This window comes from Papio anubis, chromosome 2, assembly GCF_008728515.1.
Source record: "Papio anubis isolate 15944 chromosome 2, Panubis1.0, whole genome shotgun sequence".
NCBI classification, from domain to species: Eukaryota; Metazoa; Chordata; class Mammalia; order Primates; family Cercopithecidae; genus Papio; species Papio anubis.
Window position 1 is genome coordinate 53,775,320 of NC_044977.1, and position 18,653 is coordinate 53,793,972.

Sequence of the window (18,653 nt, forward strand, 5' to 3'; positions counted from 1 at the left end):
CAGATCCTGGAGCCCAACCCAAGGCTGCATACTCCAAATTCTCATCTCTCTGTGTTCTGCCTTGCATGCCTCAAACATGAGTGTCTGCCTACTAGGACACAAGCATAAGTTTTGTGGCAGCTATTTTCACCACTGTGAGGGAGCTGCTGCTTTCTTTAGCCCTCACAGCATGAGAAACAATAAGGCACTGTGGTCAGGAGAAAGGGCCTTTGGGTTAGACACACCTGAGTTCTCTTTCTGGTCCTGATGTTTACCAGCTGTGTGACTGCGGGCAAATTGCTTGACTTTTCTGTGCCTCAAAATCCCCTAACTGTAAGGAGGAGGGAGAAGAGGTGGCTGGGGAGAGAAGGGCCTTAGGAGAAAACCAGGCCCCACTGTGGCTCCTCCTCATGGGAGGCTGGAGGAAGGTCTTAAAACATAGATCCTGGCTGGGGTGGCTACAAGAATAGATGGCTATCTGTAAAATAGGGGAAGTAATACATAAAGCAAGACATAAATAAAGTGGAGAAGTACCTATTTTACAGAGTTGTTGTAAGGATTAAAAAGACAACTTCTGTAGAGCATCTAGCACATACTAGGCAAATGGTAAATACAAGAACATAAAGAAGTCTGGGCTCCTAAAACACCACTGCCTTTGTTTCTAATCTGTAGTGCTGAGTTGAGACTGCAACTTCCACACAGGGATCCAGGAGGGTTTTGCAGGCATATCATGGAGGGAATAAAAACAGGACAAAAAACCCAATGAATACCACCTTGCTAGGAATAGTCACATTGAGTGTTCATTTCTTTAATTTTTAAAAATGAGTAAGCAGACAATCTTGTACCCTTTGAATGCCCGATAAAAATGTTCATTATGCAAAACAGTACAACCTTTTTCATTTTTTAATAATATCGTAAATATCTCAGAAAGGATGTATTGTTTCTAATGAATATCAAAAAAGTCATCACAATGACATGTTCCCCTGCCCCAACATTGCCCTCCCCGCCCCCAAAGTTACCCAAATACTAGTAGGAAATTACAAAAAACAAAAAACAACAATCCACCCTCCGCCCTGCCCCATGAGTAGTGTTAAGTGAGTCAAGTGTTAACAGCCACATGTACGATATGTGTGTGTCGGCGAAGGCGGACCACAGGGATCTGTGCATCCATGAGAGTTGGTGTAGAGAACCTGTAGCAGCAGCAGTGGGAAGCCTCCTTGCCCGGGGCCTACTGGGAAGACAGCAGCCAAGGATAAACACAAGCAGGGCCCCAGCCTGGCCCTTCCTGGGTCCGCAGAACCAGACAGCTCAGGGAGACGAGAGTGGGATGGTAGCTTGCCCATAAGAAGTTGGGCAGGCCTGAGCTGTGTGCAGAGGGGGCCCAGGCTAGGCTTCCTGTCCTGCCCAGTGGGGCACTGGGCATCTCTCTTAGCAGACACAGGCTTCAGATCGGGGCTGGCCAGAGCAGAGACGCTGGGGGTTTGCAGACTTTTGGGTGAATCAAACACAGAGGACCCTTACAGGAAACTAAAGTCTTGGTTTAGAGAAAGCCCACATTTCCACCAAATAGTATTGGGAACCTACAGAAAGAAGAAAGAGGGTGCCTTCCCCACCCTCATATAGCTCAGAAACCAAGGTAGAGGCTTGATATGAAGTCCAATTGAAAAAGAAGAACGGTATCAGCCAGAGAGTTCTGCAGCCAGGCTGGCTGGGGAACAGTGCCAGACTCCAGGTCCCATGGAGGGAGGAGCCAGCGGGATGCCCAGGTCTTCCCTCCAGTGAGAGCTGAGACTTCTCTCTGCCAAAGAAGGGAGGGAAGGTGGCAGGGAACAGGTGACTGCACCTGTAGCCTTGCGCCTGGCCACAGGAGCAGGTAGAATGGCTCCTGAACCAGGGGCAAGGATGGGAGAGAACTGAGAGGGAGGATGGTGGTAGGCAGACGTTAGGGGACAAGAGGAGGGAGAAGAGGTGGCCTGGGATAGAGAAGGGCCTTAGGAGGAAACCAGGCCCCACTGTGGCTCCTTCTCATGGAAGGCCGGAGGAAGGTCCTAAGACATAGATCCCGGCTGGGGTGGCTGCAAGAATAGATGGCTGCTTCCCCACCCAGAAAATCAGTCCCCAAGGCAACTCCAGCCAGCCCTGCCAAGGGTGGAGAGGCAGAGCCGGGGCTAAGAGCAGCTGACCAGGAAAAAATGGCAGGCCAGACAGAGGAGCCCCCGCCATGGGGGCTGAGGACCCACTGGTGTCCAGAGAGCAGGGCTACCCACAGATGAGATGAAATTAGAGTTTTAGGGAAAACACACATCAACACCACACCATTTCTACGATAAACTTGATTTTAAATAAGCAGGTGGGGAGGAGGTACAACTGGGAGAGCAGAGATTATTGCCTGCAAGTCTTCAGAGGAAGCCAAGGTCCATGGCAGGTCTGCGAGCCAGGAAGGCACACAAAGAGAATCCCTAAGAGATAACCCAATCCGGCTCCTCCTCCCATTTGGGAGATGGGGAAACTGAGGCCCAGGGAGGGAAAGGGAGTGCCCAAGGTCACTTCATGGGATCAGGGCAGAGGGGGGTCTCCAGCCCAGGAGTCCTGAGTCTGCTGAACCTTTTCTTCTCTGCCACATAGCCTTGCTGTCTGCAAACCCAGTGTCCCTTGGAAAGGGAAAGTTTGAAGGAAAACTACTGGGAAGACAGCAGCCGAGGATAAACACAATCAGGGCCCCAGCTTGGGGCCATACCCTGGGGTGTGGAGGAGGGGCGGCTGTGGATGGTCAGAGACAAACATGGGACACAGAACAGTCATTAAAAGGCTGACAGAGGAGGACAGCCATCACTCCCCACCCCACCTGGCCCACGACCCCAGTAAAAAAAGTTTTACAATATTATACACTTCTTCTTAATCCCTAGAAAACATTGATTAAAACTGCCCTAGGACAGAAGATCTGGCAGTCACTGTACAGTGTTATCTCTTTGTAGTGGTTACTTCCATGATGACTGGGGGCGGGGAGGGGATATGACTTTAGAGCAGTGTACAGTGGCCACCTTAAAATTAACTTGTTAATAAATCCTGTGCAAAACAAGCAAGCCCCTACCATTAGGTGAAGCATGGGGTTCAGGAATTCATTTACACACATGGGGGGAAGAAAGGAAGAAGAGCCCCAGGTGGCTGGCGGCCGCTCAGAAGTGCGTCTCCTTCTCTGTGATGGCTGCGATGGTCCCGTCGCTCTTGAGTTTGGCATCACAGTCATTAACTGTCACCATCCGTGGGCTCACCCCAAGCTTGCCCCGCATTTTCAGATCTGTGCTGGGGGTCGTCAACTTCTGAAGTTTCTGGATGGTTGGAGAGGAGGGAAAGATCTGAGTGATTAGCTGCCAGGGTCCAGGGTCTGCCTTGGCCTCTCCCAAGTACACGGGGGACACCTGGGTGCTGGAGAATTCTCAGACTAAGGTCCGGGCCCCAGCTTGGCCTCTTACGGCTCTGTCCTCGATGATGAACAACCTCCCTGGGTCTCAGTTTCCTCCTCTGGAAAATGGGGACCGTAGAGGTCCCTACTCCTGGCATTAGGTCAAGAGTAAGGAGAGGCTATGGAAAGTACTTAGCCTCACACCTGGCTAGGAAAGGTGGCTGGGACTCAGAGCTGTCATCAGAGTCCCTGCCTCGTGCCTGCCCTTGGGGGACAGTGAGAAGCTGGGGTGTGAATCACTGGGTGGGAATGCATCTCCAGGGCTGTTTACAGGACAATTGCTGGATACCTGGGTGCGTTTCCCATGGAAGGGGTGCCATCATGTGGGGAAGGTGTAGCGTGTGTTGGGTGTTCCTCCAGCTGTGCTCAAAGGTAGGAGCATTAACACAAAGCCCAAGGCTCACAGCCTCAGGCCGCCTTGCAAAGCAGCCAGCACCAGCTGGCTAGCTCTGATGGATGCAGACTCCTGTCCCACAGCCCTGCCCCTCAGACCAGATGTGGCCCTGCCTCAGGCCCCTATCCCTCCATTTCATCTGCACTCCCCAGGTTTCCTGGGAGAAGACTCCAGGCTAGGATTTAGGGGGTGCTTTCTGGGCATAAACCCTTTCCCAAGGAAGGCTGCAAAGCCTTTTGGGTGGCTGGTTTCTCAGGATCAAGGCTCTGTCTTCTCTTTCAGACTCTGGCACAGATCTGGGGCTACAGCATGGGTTCCAAAGCCAGGTGCTTGGGTTTGTGTTCTGGCTCTACCATTTAACAAGGGCAAGAAGCTTAACCCCCTGTCCCTCAGTTTCCCCATCTGTAAAGGGGGATAATAATGGTACCTGCCTTCCGGGGTTAGTATAAGGATCAGATTAGTTGAGTGGTCACCATGTTACCTTCCATTCAGTAGGATGCATCCTCAGAGCACCTCTCTGAGGCACCTCTATCCTCATTTTCCCCTCTAGATCCCTCCCATCCCCCAGCAGCAGCTTTGTGGGAACTGAGGCTCAGGGTGGTGGACTACCTGGCACAAGGACTCTTGCTGAGGAAGACTTGGAAACTGGGTCTGACACCTCCAAAGAATTCCCTCTTAAATAAACCCTGCTGTCCACGTTGGCAGGTGTGTGAGCTCAGGGAGATGGAGGGGGCTTAGGAAAGAATGCTCCCTCCCCTGCTTTCCCCCGCACACCAGGCCTGAGATGATCTCTAGAGGATTTAGCAGGCAACACCAGGCATTTCTGAACACCAAAAAATCATCTGGAAGTTTGGGCAGGGGCCTTCCAGTGGTCAAGGTTTTAAGGCCCCAGGTCAGGTCCCCTCTGGACATGTTTGGCCTGAGATCAGAATTAACCAACTGCCCTCGACCTACAGGCGCCAAGGAGCCTGACTTGCTCTGGGGCATGAGCAAGCTTGAGAAGGAGACCTTCCTTAGTGGCTGGCTCCTTCTGGTTGGATGCATGGCTATTTCTGGAGCCCGGGCCCCTCAGTGGGCAGGCAGGTGGGCTGGGTGTAGCTGACTCTGAGCTGGAGCTTGCATTCTGGCTGTGCATACCCCCACTCCCCATCGCCTCCCGGGTGGCCAAGTTCAACTCCTGCAGTCCCTGGGGTGTGGCCTTGGGGCAGAGACAGGGCCACACAGTAGAGTGCAACCGGTCCAGCAGAAGAAGGTGAGGCAGCAAAACTCAGGGGACAGGATCACACATGTCAGAGTCTCTGCTGTATCCTTCAGAAGCTGTGTGCCCTTGGGCAAGTTGCTTCACTTCTCAGTACTTCAGTTTCCTCATCCATGGAGACAAAAAGAATCTCCACCCTCCAGGACTGCTATGCGGATTAAATGACTTAGTATTTGTAAACTGCTTAGAACAGCGTCTGGCACACAACAAACACCCTGTGCTGTATACTAAATAAGCAGAAACCCACTCAAACCGCTGCCAGCGGTAAGGAAGGAGAGTGAATAGGGAGTGCCGCTCTGGAGTAAGATGGGCTCGGTAACGATTCAGTTGCTGACAAAGGACCACACACTGTAGGACTCCAGTGACAGGAAACATCCAGGGTAGGCAAATCCACAGAGACTGAGTCGATCTGTGGTTGTCTGGGGGTGGAACAAGGGTTAACGGTGAATGGGCATGAGGACTCTTATTAGGATGATGGAAGTATTCTAAAATGGATTCATGACAATGACTGCACATTGTGGAACATTACTAAAAATTGTTTAATCGTATAGCTGAAATGGGTTAATTTTAGGATATCTAAAATCTACTTTGATGAAATTGTCTTTAACAATGTGGGCCGGGCGCGGTGGCTCACGCCTGTAATCCCAGCACTTTGGGAGGCCGAGGCGGGCGGATCACAAGGTCAGGAGATCGAGACCACGGTGAAACCCCGTCTCTACTAAAAATACAAAAAATTAGCCGGGCGCGGTTGTGGGCGCCTGTAGTCCCAGCTACTCGGGAGGCTGAGGCAGGAGAATGGCGTGAACCCGGGAGGCGGAGCTTGCAGTGAGCCGAGATCGCGCCACTGCACTCCAGCCTGGGCGACAGAGCGAGACTCTGTCTCAAAAAAAAAAAAAAAAAAAAAACAATGTGATCTGCTAACTGTTGGCTGTGTAACCTCAGGCAAGTGACCTGATTTCTCTGAACCTGTTTCCTCTACCTGCTAACTACAGAAAATGATGCCTATCGCCCCAGTTTGCTCTGAGGATGGCAGGAGATACAGCAGGTAGACAGCCTGGCAGGGTGACACGTCAGAATGATTGGGATTCACAGAACAGTCAGTGCTAACACTTGTTACCCTCTGGTCCAGGACAGGATCCCAGGGCTTTTCCTATATGAACTGAGTGAGTTCTCACAGCCTCTATAAGTTAGGTACTGCGGTTATCCCATTTTACAGACAGGAAGACAGAGGCTTGGCTCCTAGAAACTGGCTCAGCCAAAAGACCTCACAGTGACACCTTGGGCACAACCATGCTGATAAGCATTGGCCAGAGAGGAGTTTGCCACAGCGCCCGCCGAGGCAGATGGGCGCATGGTCATTGCGCACCGTGCAGATGAGTGAACTGGGACCCAAGGTGCGAACCCTGCCCACATGCACCAGCCCTCCTGGGGCAGTCTCACCTCGGGCAGTGTCCCCTGTGTCTTCCACACCTTGATGCAGATCCAGAGCGGGATGCAGAGCATGGAGGACAGGGCCATGAGCCAGCCAATGCCATAGCCCCAGGCTGGGTAGGTGTAGACGTTGTTGTACTTGAGTGGCTTGTACTTGACCAAGAAGAAGATGAAGATCCCCTGCAGAGAGATGGGGGCAGGTGCCTGGGGGATGGGCCCTCAGCCCTGCTAGGCCATGAGGGGTCTCGGGCCCAGGCAGACCAGCAGGAGGCTGACAGGGGAGGAGGCTGGCCCCATTTCACAGCCGTGAAAGGTGAGGCCCTGCCAGGACCACAGTGAGCTTGAGGCACAGCAGGCTAGAGCCCCATCCCACAGGCAACAGATGCTCAGGGAACTCGGCCGTGGGTTCTGGGACCTCGCTGGGCTGTGAGAACCTCTCCCCACCCCTAGGAGCCTCTTCCCCAGCCTCTGCCCAGTTAGAAATTTTTATTTTTTCTAGTTACTCCTTGAGACTGGTTTCAAAGTTGCTTCTCAGAACTACCAAGGTCTGTGAAGATTCTGAGTTACATCCAGTGCCAATAAAGGGATGAGTGATTGGGCGTTTTTTAATTAAATGTCTGCTCAGAAAGGCCCTGCTGTGGTCCGGTCTTGGGCAGAGCATGAGCCCCAATGTCACCCTCAGCTCTGCTGCCTTCATGGTTAACAACAAGACGGGGACAGGTCTTTGTTCCCCACATAGTCCTCAGCCCTCCAAGGCAGATCCAGTGCCTGATTTGCCTATGCAGAACCTGAGGTCCTGAGAAGGGAAGCGGTGTGCTCCTGGTCACACGGCAGCACTGGGATCCAATGAGGCTGCTCCCTGGCCAAGCCCAGAGCCTGTGCCCATGGGTGCGGCTTTGCAAGGCAACCTGAACCAGGGGACATCAACCTCCTCAGGTCCAGCTTCGGCCAGGCTGGGGGCTGCGGAGTGGAAACGTGGGTTGGGGGGTAGGTGGGTGGGTAGATGGCTGGAGGTGGCTCCTGGCGGGGCCCTTACCGCACAGATCCCAGGGGTCACGATCTTCCAGCACCACTTAATGAGCGACGGTGGCCGGTAGCCAATCATGTCTTCAATGTTATCATAGAACCGGTTGCTTCCTGTCCGGAATAAATCAGATGGGCACATACACACCCCAGAGAAGTTTTGTACATGAGTCAGGGGAATGGCTAGGAGTGTTTGCGTTCTCCAGCCTGAGACAGAAAAACTGCCGCAGGAACCTTTGTATTGCTGAAATAACGACCAGGATGTTACATGTGTGAGGTTTCAGAATAAAAAGCAGCAGGAGGGATGCTGGCCCACTACTGGAGACAGCTCTCCTGGCCTCAGGCCCAGGAAATGATGAGTTGCTGGGAGAAAGGTAGAAGGTGATCCCTTTGGAGGCAAGGCAATCAGGGGTGGGGATGAGGATTTCTTTCTTTCTTTTTTTTTTTTTTGAGACGGAGTCTCACTCTGTCGCCCAGGCTGGAGCGCAGTGGCTCGATCTCGGCTCACTGCCAGCTCCACCTCCCGGGTTCACGCCATTCTCCTGCCTCAGCCACCCGAGTAGCTGGGACTACAAGTGCCCACCACCACGCCTGGCTAATTTTTTGTATTTTTAGTAGAGATGGGGTTTCACCATGTTAGCCAGGATGGTCTCCATCTCCTGACCCCATGATCCGCCCACCTTGGCCTCCCAAAGTGCTAGGACTACAGGCGTGAGCCACTGCGCCCGGCCGGGGATGGTGTGAGAAGGGAAGTGGTGTGCTCCTGGTCACACGGCAGCACTGGGATCGCAATGAGGCTGCTCCCTGGCCAAGGCCAGAGCCTGTGCCCATGGGTGCAGCTTTGCAAGGCAGCCTGAAAAGGGGATAAGGATTTCGAAGGCAGGGGCCTGGCAGGGCTGCTACAGAGCAGGGGCCTGCAGAGGCATCCATTCCCAAGCCACACTCATGGCAGGAGTGACCATCACTGAGCCCAGCAACCCTCACCCACTTGTTGGGCTTGGGGAGCAGGAGGACCTGAGGTGGTTGTCTATGGAAGGCCAGGCACCATGCAGGCTGCTGCTCGACTACACTTTCTCCTACTTGGAGACATGTTGATGACTACTGTTATTTTACAAAGGGGAAAACTGAGTCTCAAGGGCAGAAGAACTGGCCCAAGATCATAGTGCCTGAGCCCTGAACCCCTTCCTGTGCTGCAGGGTGTGAAAGCAGGAGGCCTCCCAACAGTGGGAAAGGGCCAAGGAATCCCTGAAGAGAAAGAAGAGGCCAGTATAGACCAAGATAAGCCACAGAGAACCAGAGCCCACCAGAGTCCAAGCACCAGGATCCTGGGCACCCGGTGGGCAGCTGGGGTGTGGACGGGCTTGGCTGCTACTCACCATACACCCAGCCAATGCAGATGCACTCAAAGATGGCCACGAAGAGAAGGCACATCCCACTGGCAGCATAGGAGTCAAAGAGCTGGAAGATGTACATGCCACCCTGTAGGTTGGGGGACAGACACACAGACGGATGGGAGGTGAATGGACAGACAGGAGAGCAGGGTCAGCCAGCTGACCTCAGGAAGGTCCCTCTCTCTGCTCTGTGGCTACCACTGCCAGGAATCAGTTTCTCCCTAGTCTCCCCAGTTTGAAAATTGTACCCTCCCATCTGGGTGCCCCCTAATTTCCTGTCCTTTGGGGGCCGCTGGGACTGCAGATGGTTTGTCTTATCTCAGCCCCTCACTTCCCAGCTCCCCAAGGGCCAGAGACTACACAGAAAATCGAGATGGGGGAGGCTCAGCACCCCTACCTGGATGGCTATAACAGCCTCCTGACTGGCCTCCCTGCCTCCAGCCTCACCCTCTCCAATCCGTCTACATGCCAGCTTTCGGAGGAACCTTTCTCTGAAACGTGCAAATCCAACCAAACACGTGGCAGTTTAAAGTCACCCTTTGGCTCCTTTCAGCCTGCCAGTTAGGGCTGCTGCCCTCCTCACTGGCCTCATCTCCCTTCCCACAGCCCCTCCTGGACAGACCAAGGGACAGCCTCACCTTCGTGCCTCTACACATGCTATTCCCTTTCACCTGCTAAGTTCCTTCAAAGCTCAGATCAAATGCCACCTCTTTCAGGAAGCCCTTTCTGACGGCCTCATTCTTTCTTTGGGCCTTCACAGCATGTTTTGTGGACTCAACTAAAAAAGGAGGGGAGCGGGGCTGGTGCACAGTAGGGGGTGATAAATGTAAGTTAAATCCTGTGGAGTGTGATCTCCATGGGTGGGGGAGTCCAGCTGGCTTTGTCCAGGGTTGGGTCCCAGTTTCTGGCCCAGGGCTTGGCACACAGGCGGTATGTGGTCCATCTTCACGGGATGAAGAAATGACCACAGGCCAGCTCTGTAGCATACAAATCCGTGATGATTGAGTTTAGTGATGACCTAGAATGTGTGAGCTCAGCTGACCAAGGTAATCTGGGAAGGTTTTCTAGGAGGGAGGAGAGGGGAAAGGACACCAGCTGCAGATGTAGGGAGAGCGGGGGTCTCTAAATAAAATCTTTACAATACAATGAGGGTCCTTAGGGGATGCAATCAAACTCAGGGGAAATGAAAGTGTCAAAGAGCTAGGGAGGATCAGGTGGGGTGGGATAGTCTGAATACCAGGACAGTGCATTAGGGGGCTGGAATGAAACCTGGAGAGCCTCCCGTGTGTCTTCCATGGGGACTTCCTTGGAGTTCTGCTTCCCCTCTGTGCTCCCAGGGTGCCCTGGGCCTGCCTCCTCCTGTCACTCACAGACCACACACCATGGGACTCGTTCATGTCTTCAACTAGACAGGGAGAAATATCTCAATGCCCACAAGGCCAGACAGATGATACGACTGAGAAAAGGGGGCTGGGTGTGGTACCAGGGAGTGGTGGGGACCGTGGCTAACTGGAGAGTACGGGCCCCATCTAGCTACACACCTCTGGAGGGCAGTTGCTGGGGAATGCAGCTGTGAGGCCAGATCTGCAGATTTTCTGGAAGACACCAGAAATACAGATTTTTATGGGAAATTTTTCTGTTATAATTGTTGGCAACTTCGTGTTTTTAAAAAACACAGTGAGGGGGAAACAAAATGGATCTCTGAGTGGGCCATGTCTGGCCGGGGTTCTCCCATCTGTGACAACTACAGTGAATATTCTGGTCTGTGGGGGTCAGAAGCAGGTCTGAGGCACCTCTCTGGGGAGTGCGGGGCTTGGCTTTCTGAGTTAATACCTAAGACCTGCCCCCACCTCCAGTTGCTCCCCTCGCATGAACATCATACTTTACAAAGGAACAAAGAAACCTCAATGCAGCATTCAGCAAGCAGCAGGCTGTGTTTAACCGCTTCCTGTGTCTTCATCCAGTTGGTCCTTCACAGTGCAATTACAAGGCAGGCACTAGTGTTATCTCCACTGTTCACATGGGGAAACTGAGGCACGAAGCAGCGACAACACCTGCTGCAGGTCATCCAGCCAGCTAGTCAAGGGCTGAGGATTGAACCCAGGTCATCTGGATGCAAAGCCCATACCCTCAACCACTCATCACACTGCCTTGGTGGAAGAAAAGACGTTTGTGGCCTATTTTTCTTAGAGCTGAGCTTTAAATGTGTGTAAGTGAGGGAAAGTTCCTTCCAGCAATTACCATGAAGGCCAAGGCAGCACGGCCCATTTGGCAATTGAACTTCTCCAGTGCAATTGATCACAGATAGTCCTCCGAGGATGCGGATGGTTGGCGTGGGAGGCCCAAGCGCCTGCTGACTAACAGTCTTGTGTGACTGCAGCACTGGCTCCCTGATGGCCTCCAGGGGCCATGAAGCACCCCTTGGGCAGATGTAAGGCCTCAGTCAGAGGTTGGGTATCAGAGACTCGGTGAGCTGGGGGCACCTGGGGCAGGCGGTTCAAGAAGCACCCTCCACCACCTGCCTTCTCCAAGCAGCTGATGCCTGTGCCAACATCTGCTCCTCTTGGAATTCTGTCCGTTAGCCTCTTTAACGCATCAGGCTAACCCCCCAATTTGTATGTGACAAGACTGTGACGAGAGACTCTAATTAATCAGTGCTTAATGAGGCCCTGCTTATTGCACTGCCCGGTTTCTCTGAGTGGGGAGAGGTGAGGTGGAAACTGGGAAGCGGCATACCATTTATTTGCTCCAACACTGATTATCACTCTCATTAATGTGACAATGACTGGGCGAGGTAATGATGCCAGCCACTGTGCACTGAGTACCCACCCCGTGCCAGGCGCTGAATTGGCTCTGAGGGCATGAAGCCAAATGAGGGCTGGCTCCTGTTCTCACGGCCCCTGAGGTCTGGTGGGGGAGACAGGTGAACAGGTGGACCATAGATCACGGTAATGGGGAGGAGGAGACTGAACTGAGCTGCAAACAAAGTGCTAGGGGCTGGGGGCATGAATGAGGAAAGGGACGCTAAGGAGGCTTCCAGGAAGAGGCAGCATATGAGTTGGGAAGTGGGGGGGATGAGTAGATGCAACAAGGTGGCATGAACCCAAATGCTTTCTAGCCTGACCTCAATATTACATCAGCTGCTTTTACTAATTCTGAGTTCCCTCATTTCTTTCCATGTTTCTTACAAAAACTCTTCTTGTTTCTAGGCAACAGTTCATTTTTTTCTTTTTAAATTAATTAATTTTGTGCATAGGGGGAGAAAAATACCTAATGTTACCTTCCCAAGATACATAAGAACGTATTTATTTGACAGAATGGCTATGGGAGGTGGGGGAGAGAAATACAGTTTTATCAGATGGTCTTAATTTGGAGGTCATGGAGAACCTCTCCTAACCTGCAGGCCCAGCAGGGACAATGAGAAGAGGGCTACACACAGAAGGCCCAGGCTGGAGCACACGGTGCCCGAAGGTGCCAGTATCATCAGAGATGCCCAGAAAAGCTTGCTCTGAACGCGAGACCACTCATAGGTAACTGTTACAGGGCTAATAGCTGACACTGTTGCTTCACCCGGAAGCTATTCTGAGGGATGGCCCAGGCGTCCATGTGCTCACCATGACAGATCAACCCAGCGTTCCCCTGGTGAGTGTGACTCCCCTCTGTGAATAACAGCAGCGGCCTTTAGCTGAGCACTTGCACATGAAGACACTGTGCTGAGGGCTTGATGAGAACTTCCATTAGATCCTCACCATGACCCGCTAGGAGGAAGCATAAACCGAGTGGCAGAGGGCACTAGACCTGACCCAGGTCACACAGCTGGTCACTTTCAGAGCTGGGAGTTGACGTCACACACCCACTTCACCCCGGGCAGCACAAACCATGCCACTCACCTCCGTTAACATCACGAGGCCCAGAAAATAGGAGATAACAGACAAGGCTAGGATGAGCAGCTCCCGCCGGTAACCCCTCCGGAAGACCTTGGGGTACATGTCCACCACGGCAGTCACCAGGCTTTCCACACACACAAACTGGACGGGGAGATACGATGGTGTGAAACTCAAGGAAAAGGCTGCTCCTGGGGGCCCAGGCTCTGAGCAAGCGCAGCCGGCCTGAACCCTGGGCTTCCTTCATTCCCACACCCACTGATGCAGACGAGGGGCCAGAGGATAACAGTAATCCCAGAACTAGCGGAGCTCCAGTCATGCCCATTTAACAGATGAGGATGCTGAGGCTCAGAGGTGGGGAGTGACCTGCCCAAGATTATTCAGCAAGGATGTGGCAGTAAGGACTTGAGCTGGGGTCTCCAGACTCCAAATCTAGTACTCTTCCTTCTCCCGCATGCTGCCTGTCACATGCCTATGTGCTGGGCTCTGTGCTGGGGTCGACAACTTAAATGAGACCAGCCCCTGCCCTTGAGGCAAGGCTGGGGTTTCTGTGCCTGTAGTGGGAGCTACATGCTCTGCTGATGGCAGGCTCTGGTCTGTCTCTGTGGTCTCCGGGGTTGGGATGCTTCCCTGCTCTTTGTTTCTGGCAGATGAGGCCCCTCTGTTGGGTGGAGGGCAATCAGAGGTGAGCCAACTTCCAGCTCTTTGTCTCTGCTGGGTGTCTTTGGGCCCCAGCCAAACGGTACAGGCATCAATGGCTGAGTTTGAGCCACTAAGCATCTGTATCTTGCGTGCTGAGCACAGGACCAGGTACACGGTATCTGCCCAGTTCCTACCCACCCATTAACAGCCAGCCTGAATATCCTAAGATACCAACCGCCCCCTTACCTGGTTCTCATGGCACTGGGGGCAGATCTGCATGAACTTTTTCCTGATCACTCTTGTCCCCCACTCAGGACAGCCCAACCCTCTCCTCTGTGTCCTGAGTACACCCCTCACCCTGGGGGCCGTTGCCTGATTATATCTGTCTCCTTATAAGCAGGTGGGATCCTGGAGGGCAGGGGCCACATCATTGTCATCTATCTATTTCCTGTGTCTAGCTCAGGGCCCCTGGCACAGAGGAGGGAAAGGCTCAGGAAATGTTTGCCACATTAATAATAATAACAGTAATGATAATAGCAAACACATCATACCTGCGACAATGTGCCAGGCTCTGTTCTAGGCAGTTAGCATACATTAATTTATGTAGTCTCTCCATGGTCTGTACTATTATTATCCCCCTTTTGTAAATGAAGACACAGAAGCACAGAGGAGGGAGTACGCAATTTACCCAAGGTCACGCAGGCGGTAAGTGGCAACGCCTGGATTCGAATGAGGCGATCTTGCTCCAGAGCTGGGCTTTACCCACCCCACTGCCCTGCCTTGAGGGAGGGAGGAGGAGTTAAGGGTGCTTTTGCCAGCCACCTTGTTGGGAAATACCCCTTCCATGGAGCCATTTGTTGGCTCCAAATCCTTTCTGATTTACCTCTGCCTCCTCAGAAAAGGTGTTTCAACACTCCTTGTGCAGACAAAGGGAATGAGGCACAGAGTGGCAAGGTGACTAGCCCAAGGCACACAGCTCGCAAGTCGTGGGGCTGGGACTCAAGCCCAGGCTGTGGCCTCGCAGCTGCTCCACCTCAGCAGCAAGGGCTGGCTCTGTCTATCCTTTCTCCAGGTCCTAGGGAAGAGGATGGGATGCTAGGGAGGTTGTTTATCCAGGATTGAAACTGACGAGACACCTGCACTGTGTAGGCCAAGAGGCAGACAGGCCCGGGTGCATGTCCCAGCAAGTCACTCAGTATCTCTGAACCTCAGTTTCTTCTTCTATAAAATGGAGGCAATGAAAGGACCCCCCCGCAGCCCATGTGGTTATGGTGACAATGAACTGAGAATGTATCCAAGGCACAGAGCAAGGGCAGCACGCATGGGGGTAGGCAGAGTGGTCGCCACTTTTTGTGCCAGACCTTGGGCCCCCAGGCCCAAGTGCTGGCTTAGCTCAGCCCAGGGACTCGCCGAGCCGAGTCCCCAGCCCCCGCCTCCCTCTGCTAGGCAGGCCTGCCCTGTCACGCATAAGCTGTCAATCCCTCCAAGGCCTCTGCCTGCAACAGCAACAATAAGGGAAGATTATCAGCAGAAACACCCGGTGATTTGGCTCAGCAGCCTCTGGGAAACTGTTCAGGGGAAGAAATTGGACTCGACTGGCTTGACAGACACACTGGCTGTGGGGTTTGGGTGCCAAGTGACTCAACTGGCACAAGGTCATGTGTGAGGGCAGCACTCCCATAGGCTGGGCTGGGTGTGTCTCCCCACTTCACCTGGGGGCCCAGGGTGTCTGACTGCTTTGCCTGCAGAGCTGCCTGCACAGCACAGCGCTGGCTGGCCAAGACCTAGTCTCCTAGGCAGGGAGGCTGTGGCTGGGGGAAGTTCTCCAGGGGTCCTAGGGAAAACTGCTACACGGAGTAGCAGGCAAAGGGTGGGTTTCAGGGACTGATGGGGGAATAGTCTGGGAAAGAGGCCGGGAACCTGGGATGGGAGGCTGGAGTGTGCTCAGTGTGGGAAGCGAGCGCCTGCCGCTGTGTGACAACAAAGGGAAACCGAGTGCATGGGTCAGTTACTAGCTCCGGGTCTATCCCCTTCGCCAGGGAAGGAGGCTGCCAAGCAGAGGCAGGTCGGCAAGGGGCCTCTAGGGAGGGCCAAGCACAGAGGCAGGCAGGTGGTGGCGGGGCAGAGCTGGTGGTGGCATCCAGGACAGAGACGGAGGAAGGAAGAGGAGGTGCTTTTGTATGTGTCCGTGTCCTCAGTGACTGGGTTGGGACAGGGACATGCATGCTGTGGGACTCACTCTCTGAGACTCTCTTCTGCTGTGCCTGGCAGTGCTGTTGGCAGGAGTGGTTGAGCAGAAGGGAAGTATTTAGCAAATTTTTCTAAACATGAATTGAGAGTTGGGAATTCCAGTAAGGAAAACAGTATTTGGGGAGGCTTAGAGGGGCTGGAACAGACATTTGTGGGTAAGTGTGGAGCCCACCTGGTGGATGGGGGTTGCAAGCGTTGCTGGGAGGGAAGAGGAGGGTGGAATGGGGGATGGTGGGCAGGGCCCTGATGCCAGGGCCAGGTGGGAGTGGTTGGGCCTGGGGAGCCACTCTTAAGGGTGGCGTCTGGCCTCCTGGCCCAGGTTCCCCTCCCTCCTGGGCTCCCCCTCCCCATGGCCCCTTACCTGGCTGTCCAGGCCTAGGAAGATGAGCATCATGAAGAACAAGGTGGCCCACAGTGGGGAGAGAGGCATCATGGTGACCGCCTTGGGGTACGCAATAAAGGCCAGGCCAGGGCCTGGAGTGAGGGAGAGAGAGAAAGCCACTGGGTGGAGCCCCATCCCTCATACCACTGCTAGTTTAATCCAGCATTTACTGAGAGCCTCCTCTGTGACAGGCACTGTGCCTGCCTCTCACTCAAATCACTTGTTTCCCAGCCACCCCAGGTGGTTGGTGCTATTCTGATGCCCCTTTTGCAAATGAACAAGTTGAGGCAGAAAGAGGTAAACAAGGGCCTTGGAAGGGTAAGGATTCAAGCCTAGGTTGGGCTGATCCCATGGACCTTCCTTTAGACATGTCTCTACTGTTCTCAAGGGGCAAGGTGCAGTTTCTTGTTAAAATGCAGATTCTCAGGCCCACCCAGCGATTCTGACTCCGTCTGCCCAGGGGGAGGCAAGGACCAGGCACCCAGTGGTTGTGGTAGGTCGGGTCCAGGCTGGAGAAATGCTCTTCCACCCTGGCAGCCTCTTCTTTTGGCTTCCACTCTCATTTCCAGGTCCACACTCCCTTGTTTTAGTTGCTCCACATAAGAGGGCTGGGTTAACGTGTCCTCAGGATGAACTTTATCAATGTCAGCAGACAGATACCTGAGAGTCGAGCCCTGTGGCACAGTGGTCAAGAGCACAGGCTCTGTAGCCAGGTGTCCTGGGCTCAAATCTGTTTTCTTAGTTGAAAAATAGGGATAATAAAGTCCTACCTAAAAAAAGTAGTTTTGCTAATTCAGTGAGATGACACAATAAATGGAAAGCACTGAAGCAGGTAAATGCTTAATAGACATGAACTCTGATGAGTTTTTACTTTAAAGAGAAGCTTCATTAAGGTATAATTTACACACTAGTTTAATAGTTTTAAAAAGTGTATATACCCAGATAACCACCATGACAATCAAGCCATGGCAATCAAGCTATAGAACACTGCCATTGGCCCCTTGGGCCCCTCTGCTGTCTCTTCGCCTCCGTTCCTCATCTTCACTTTGGGCAACCATCAATTCAATTATTTTTTTCATCCTCGGATTAGTTTTGCCTATTCTACCTAGAAATGGAATTGCTGGGTCATATGGCAATCACGTGTTTAATGTTCTAAGAAATTCCAAACTGATTTTCAAAGTAGCTGTGCCATTTTACAGTACTACCAGCAATGTTTCCAATTTCCAGTGGCTCCACATCCTTGCCAACACTTGATATTGTCAGTCTTTTAAGATGTGTCATTACAGTGGGAGAGAGATATTGTATCATAGTTTTCATTTGCATTTCCCTGATAGCTAATGACGAGCTAATGACGTTGAGTATCTTCACATGTATATTGTCTGTTCATATGTCTTCTTTTGTGAAGTGATGGCTTGATTTTTTTGTCCACTTTTTTTCATTAGGTTGTTTCCTTTTTATTTGATTGTGAGAGTTCTTTATATGTTTAGGATGTAAATCCTTGATCAGAGGAGTTATTACAAATATTTTCTCCCAGTCTGTGGCTTGCCTTTTCATTTTCTTAACGGTGTCTTGTGAAGAGCAGAAGTAAAAACTTTCCAGTTGTTTCCTGCTAGCATGTAAAGAAGTACAATAGATTTTATTTATTTTGTCCTTTGTCCTCACTGAGTTCACTTACTACTTTTTTAGTAGGTTCCTTAGGATTTTTGGCTCCGTCAGTATGTTTATCAAGAACATTTTTATTCTTCCCTTTAATTATTTTTATTGTTCTTGCCTTATTGCACTCTCTAGGAAGTTCATTGCTATATGGTATAGAGGCAGAGATAGCATACATCCTTGCTTTGTTTCTGATTTTAGGGGAACACATTCAATATTTAATAACTGGTAAATTAATATTGGTATAATACCATTAAGCCACAGATGTTATTCATATTCTGCCAGTTTTTCTCCTTTTGCCCCCTTTTCTCTGTTCCAACATTTAATCCAGAACTCTAGATTGCGTTTAGTGGTTGTATCTCTTTAGTCTTCTCCAGTCTTTGGCAGTCCCTTAGTCTGTTTTTGGTCTTTTCTAAAATCAACATTTTTGATGAGTTCTGGTTGTTGTTTTGCAGAATGTCTCTTGATGTGGGTTGGTCTGATATTTGCTCATGACTTATGCTGAGGCTGTGCATCTTTTGGCTAGAAAACCACAGCAGTGATGTTATGTCCTTTCTGGTGTATTATATCAGGGGGTACATGTCAATCAATATTATTACTGGTGATGTTTACTTTGATCACTTAAGGTTAAGGTTAAACTGTTGTCTGCTAGGTTTCTCCACTGTAACGTTACTCTTTTTCTCTTTGTAATTGTTAACTCTCTTGGAGGGAAATATTTTGAGATTATGAAAATATCCTGTTTCTACTCCAACTTTTACCTACTGATTTTAGCATCCATTGGTGGGTCTTGCCTGCAACCGTGATTACAATGGTGTTTGCCTAATGGTGATTTGGTATTTCCCTTATTCCTTCTATATTTATTAATTATAATTCTTCTCCAAGGAATAGTGTCCTTTCACACCA

The 18,653-nt window shown here is 51.7% G+C and overlaps 1 protein-coding gene across 1 annotated transcript in view; it reads right to left on the reverse strand.

Moving 5' to 3' along the window:
• Window positions 1-771: 771 nt before the first annotated feature.
• Window positions 772-18,653, reverse strand: part of SLC6A11 (solute carrier family 6 member 11) — a 124,582-nt gene continuing 106,700 nt past the window's right edge. The window contains exons 9-14 of the mRNA XM_003894103.3: window positions 16,077-16,189; window positions 12,830-12,967; window positions 8,925-9,027; window positions 7,562-7,662; window positions 6,535-6,705; window positions 772-3,308 (exon numbers count right to left, since the gene is read on the reverse strand). Coding sequence (XP_003894152.1) covers window positions 3,156-3,308; window positions 6,535-6,705; window positions 7,562-7,662; window positions 8,925-9,027; window positions 12,830-12,967; window positions 16,077-16,189 — 779 coding nt within the window. The 3' untranslated portion in view covers window positions 772-3,155. The remainder of the gene's footprint in view (window positions 3,309-6,534; window positions 6,706-7,561; window positions 7,663-8,924; window positions 9,028-12,829; window positions 12,968-16,076; window positions 16,190-18,653) is intronic.